General features: G+C 35.1%; 1 protein-coding gene across 1 annotated transcript in view; it reads left to right on the forward strand.

Moving 5' to 3' along the window:
- The window catches only part of LOC124801634 (major facilitator superfamily domain-containing protein 9-like), a 41,966-nt gene extending 37,252 nt beyond the window's left edge, over positions 1-4,714 (forward strand). Inside the window, exon 5 of the mRNA XM_047263088.1 lies at positions 3,022-4,714. Coding sequence (XP_047119044.1) covers positions 3,022-3,722 — 701 coding nt within the window. The 3' untranslated portion in view covers positions 3,723-4,714. The remainder of the gene's footprint in view (positions 1-3,021) is intronic.
- The last annotated feature ends 1,286 nt before the right edge of the window (positions 4,715-6,000 follow it).

Genomic DNA, 6,000 nt, shown 5'->3' on the forward strand with positions numbered 1-6,000 from the left:
ATATACCAAATGAGGGACAAGAATTCTAGAAACCTCCATCGCATCTGTGTTAAACACTACTTTTTCCTTCTGCAAAATCCATCCTTTCCCCAAACGTTCGGTACTAAATTTTCCATCACACAATAATCTTTCATCTTTATTTGTCTGTAATAACTTTAGTCTTTGACGTCATCAGTTTTTGCACATTAACAAAAATATCATGCCATACCTATAATAACTCTATACAACAAATAGCTCATTATATACTATTATATAAACATTTACTACCATTAAAATTCTGAGATGTAAAATACTTGAATTGTCAATAATGGAGCTCGGATATCTCTGAGTAAGTGTAAACATTTTTCAGTTAACAAGTGTTTCAATTTGCATGTAAAGATATTTCCATGGAGCTCTTTTATATTATTTGGCAGCCTATTATAGAATTGTCTTCCAGGTTCAAGTGGACTATGATCACATCTGGTTCAGGTATTGTAATTATGAATGTCTATATTCCTTAAACTAAATTTATCATTCTCTTTACAAACTTAATATCCTTAAGGATATACAGTGAATAGACAATCTGTAAATTATAATTTTTGAAGTGGTTTCTGCAGGATTGGCATTTACTTATACATGGTTAATCAAAAGGAAGGACGAGATTTCAAACATTTATTGCTTCAAAACTTCAAAAGATAACAACACAATTCCATTGTTCTTGGAAAGAGATAAGTTCAAATTTTTATGCATTCAATGTGAGCATCGTGTGTTCCATGACAGATATTAAAACAGTGGTTTATTTCCTGTTACACATGAAATAGCTGGTCTCTCATTATCAGATTCATAGTTTCGACAACGCAGTGTCACATGCAGACTTCCAAGAGTGTTGGGAATGGAGGGGGAGGGGGGTGGGGGGGGGGGGATAAAAACATGCTCTTTTATGAAATCCCACAGTTAAATCTCTATGTGTGAGGCCTGGAGACTTGGGAGGCCACCAGTCATGAATTTCATCTTTTGCTCCTCCTCGAAAGCTGTCATTCTGGTAACATAGGACACGCTTAGAGAAATTCTCTAAGCATATCCAGGGTTGCCTGAATGATAAGATTCAGAATTATAAGATTTCAGATTGGGAGAGGAGAAGTAGAAGGTGAACTTTATCACTAGTGGCCTCACAGGTCTCCAGACCTCACACCTTGTGACTTTTATCTTTGGGCTTATGCATAAGAGCACATTCTTATCCCCCTATGCCTGAAACTCTTGAAAAGTCTGCAACATCACATTGTTGAAGCTATAAACTCAATAGAGATAGACCAGCTGCTTTGTGTGAGGCAGGAAATGAGCCACCATTTTTCATATTTGTCGTGTAACACATGGTGCTCTCATTGAGTGCATAAAAATTTGAACTTTTGTCTTTCCAGGAATGTTGGACTTGCATTCTTATCTTCTGTAGTTTTGAAGCAATAAATGTTTGAAATCTGTCCCTTCTTTTTGAATAGCCTTGTACTAGCAACTGTTCTAACTGCTTTCTTTTGAGGCCTAAGCACGTCTATCCAAGTAGACTGTGTGTGCCCCGCTCCAATTTTAGTTGCATATTGTAAATGCAAGTGAATTAGTCAATGGGGCACTTGTTTAAGGACAGGAGAATCTATTGTATTTGAAAGATGCTTTAATAAGTAAACATTGCAGCTAATATTTTTACAGGTGTAGCGCATATGCTCTTTCCATGTAAGATGTTCTTCGATCACAATGACTAAAAACTTATTTTTATTGGATGTTTCAACTATATACAATGATTCAGTATGAGGTTGGTTGTATTTCAACAAGAATGTCAATACAATAGTCTTTTCCTTGTTTATAGTAAATTTATTCACTGTTAGATGTTCTGTGATCAGTTCTGAATTCTCTTTATTGCTTTGTAATGCTAGCTGATCAGTGCGGCCCCAGCTAATAAAATAATAATGTTTAAGCAGCATGGAAAAATTCAGTGTGTGTTGCCCACTCCAAAATCCTTAAGACACTACCAAGTTATCAAGTTAGGAACAACGGTGCTTGAATTATTTAGAAAATAATTTCTGGGCTTATTAGTGTGTGTTTTTTGTGTGCTTTTGCCTGTGACTAGTTTTGTGTAAATACTGTGTGGCAGTACACATCATCTGTTACTACAGATGCATTGTTGTATTCTGCCAGAAGACAAAAAGACTGAACTTGTGTGCAGACTTATAAAATGCTATGCAAAAATGTTTTGAGCAGTGTAAGGAATGCGTACAGGTGTGTGTATCCAAATATCTCCTACATTAAAGGGACAATCGCTAGTTATGAACATGTTTTAGTACATTTGCAAATCTGGATCTCAAGTGTAATTTCTTCTGAACCATATCTCTTGCTTGGCCTTTCCTAATGGAGTACAATGACATACATAAAGTATAGATTTTCATATTTCCTGTCACAGTGTAAGGTCACATTTAAAGCTAGGAAAACAGTCACAATAATATAACATGACAAGTAGTCTCTTAGTAATGCTAGCAACATATGCTGTGTGTCTAGGTATCTTATTGACCTATTACTCCTCTTGCAATTATTTAAGGCCCAAAGGTAATTGCTCACCTAATAGAAGAGTTGAAAGGCAATTTAGACCACTCAACACCTCTATTATTAAGCAAGTTGTTAAATTTCACCATAGCTTAGCGTTACCTTCAGTACTGCTCTCTTTGGGTCCAGTGCTGATCGAGAATTAAGATTCAACACTGGCCATCACATAGATCGACTAAAATAATTGCATTACTATGATGGCTGCCAACAACAATGTGTTTCGTTAATTCACTCTTTACCTGGAAAATATCAACTATTAACATCCAGGCAGTAACTATTTATCGAAATTTTCCTCACTGCAGTCCAGTCTCCAAAAAAATGTGCGCTCTCATCCCTTCCATATGTTGCGTGTAAAGGCATTTCATACATACTATGCAGCTATTTGTTACATAATTTTGTTGTCTGTGATTTTTTAAACTTAAACTGAAATTCCATATTTGTGCTTTTTTCCAGGCATAGTATACAAATACCTGTGGACTGCAGAAAAATCTAATTCTGCACCAATGTTGGAGACACAAATTAAGCCTACAAAAACTGGAGTGTTAAAAATAGTAGCAGAACTTACAGAAGTAGATTGGTCTTTTTACTGGGATTTATTTATTATAAAATTTCTTTTATCTTTTGCACAAAAAGTATTCTACTCCAATTATTCTAGCACTGTACAAGAAAAATTTGATCTTACTCCAAAATGGGTAGGGTATACCATATCATTTCAAGGTATGATTGGTGCTATTTGTGCATTTTCAGTGAGTTGGATTGAAGGGTTTCTTTTCAGAAACTGGAAAACCAAGTCTCTTGTACTGCTTGGTTTCTTGTTGCTGTCTTTTGCATTTTTTGCTGTAAGTGTTGTAGAGCAGTTAAATATTTTTGTTTTCTTTCTTATACCATTAAGCTTTTCATTTTCTTTGCTACGGATTCTTAGTACGAAAATGATCATAAACAGAACAGATCCCAATAAGAGGGGTTCTGTTACTGGAGCCAGTAACAGCATTTCGTCAATTGCTCGCTTAATTGCTCCACTTTGTTCAGGTGCAGTGCTTGAATACTTAGGACCTTCATCTGTACCATTATTATCTGTGGCGAGTTCTTTTTGTGGAGTATTGCTGGCTGCAGCATTTCCACTTAATGTTGTGCCTCAAAAGAAATATAGTTGACGCCGTTATCATTTACGGTGAAGCTTACCTGTTTCACACTCCAATGTTGCTGTCCGTGTGTGATGGTGTTACTGATCAGTAATTAATTGTCAGAGTTTGTTAAACCTTGTATTCCACAAAACGTGTGATTGACAGGGTGTCAGTTGTGATATTATTAAAAACACTGACTTCATATGTAGATAGTGTAGAGAGAGAGTAAGTTAAAGATTGTGTGTGCCAAAGTATCGATATACTGACATGCATTTAAAAATTTTAATCCTGTTGCTGACATTTTATCATTCTCACTGTGTGCGTGAGAGTTACAGATGTTACTGAAGAATATTACTCTAGTTTTGTTTTATTTTAAACATTTTATGTTTTTACTGATGGTATTAAATTTCTATTCATTATTATTGTGCATAAAGTAAATGGATTGGATATAATTTAGAAATCAATTTTTAAAATTTTGTAATCAATTTTATTGTCTTTATCAAATTTCAAAACTAGAAGTACTTTAACACAGGATGAATTGAAGCTTTAATATATTGTTAATTTTGCCAGTACCTTTCTCGAAATGTGGGCTGGTGATAGTTGATAAAATTAGGTTTTAAAAAGACCTGCATGTGAAAAACATGGTATTGCCACATTGTTCCTATCAGTATTTATTGTTTTTAATGGCTTGGAAGTGGCTGTGATGTGCTAAAGTGATTGTGGCTATATTATTTGATGGAGATATTTGCATTGTTTTACCTTCTGATCAATGTATGTGGCATTTCTGTTTATAACACCATTGATAATTCTTTAATATAAGGTCCAGTATAGATTTTGGACTGCATTTCCAGGGGACCAAAGTTGGATTGAATTCCAGGAGACCAAAGAAATAATGCGTGTTGTTAATGTAAATTCTGTAATTTCAAAAAGATAGTTCCTGTGAAAAGTACTCCATATATGTTCAATATTTTTTATAAGTTAATATACTGAATATACTGTTATTAAAAAATTACAAATACTTACTATTATGTTGGCATAAATTATCAAGTCTCCTAACAGCGACACAACTCCCACACTTTCCCAGCTCCATGCCCACTTTTTCAAGGACGCTAACAATCCATTTTCAGGTAATTTGAGACCAGTAGTGACATAAAAATTTGTGTTCTGCATGAAGTTGAATATTGAAGTAAATGTACATGGCAGACTACCTCCTAAGAAAAAATGCAAAATTATTATGGTACTAAATGGAATATTGCACATCATTGGTGTAATGGAATGAGACAAAGGCTTTAGAAATTGGATAAGCATATAAGTTCTCCAATCTGACTATGTGTCAAGAATGACTTGGGAGGAAAAATTATTAAGATATTATGTAGACTTGATCATAGAATACTTTCACATGCGCTGGAAATAGGGGAAAAAGCTCAGCAGCAGTTCATTTCGCATTTGCAAAGGAGGAGGCAGTAGACTGGCCTCCAGTGTAAGCAAACATGAAAGAGGTTTTATCTGACAGGGTGTGTGTAAAGTGCAGGTGCCAAGACATCTGTGCTGGGTCTATTGCAATTCTTGATAGATATCAACTATTTGCCATTAAATGTGACAAATGATCCAAAAATTCTTCTCTTTGCAAATAGTAAAGTATTATTATAAAAGATGCAAAATGTAGTACAAATGATGTAGCTAATAGGGTATTCAGTAACAGCAACTGCAACTTTCAGGCAACAAATTAATGCATATTTGTTACCAAACGTGATGCCTGTGCTTTCTGAGAAATTATTGTAAAAGTGAAATTGCATTGCCTGAATGTTGCCTGCGAGTGACATCCACCATTCGAAATTCTTAGGACTGGAGGGTAGATGGAAGGCTATCTTGGGGGTATCACTTTTAAATGCAGAAATTGAATGCTGTTATCTTCACTGTAAGAATGATCTCCACTGTCAAAACACAATTTGTTTACTTTCCTTACTTTCAGTCTATTCCCATGTATGGTGTTAGATTATGGGTAAACACTGTTCACTCACCAAGAACATTTTTAGCCCAGAAATTGTCGGTCATTGATCTGTTGTCAGTTAGCAACCTTCATGTAATCCACTGTGTAGGTGTTTCAGAATTCTAACTCTGCAATCCTTATGCGTACATATTCCATGGGATTTGTTGTTGACATATTGATTCATTCATTAGGAACTGCAACGTTCATTCAGTGAACACTAGACTGAAAATTACGTCCACCCGCATAACACTTGACTGAACATTGTACAGAAAAGTGTGCTCTATTCAGCAGGTTTAATTTTCAATAGGCTTCCAGCAG

This window comes from Schistocerca piceifrons, chromosome 1 (assembly GCF_021461385.2).
Source record: "Schistocerca piceifrons isolate TAMUIC-IGC-003096 chromosome 1, iqSchPice1.1, whole genome shotgun sequence".
Lineage (NCBI taxonomy): Eukaryota > Metazoa > Arthropoda > Insecta > Orthoptera > Acrididae > Schistocerca > Schistocerca piceifrons.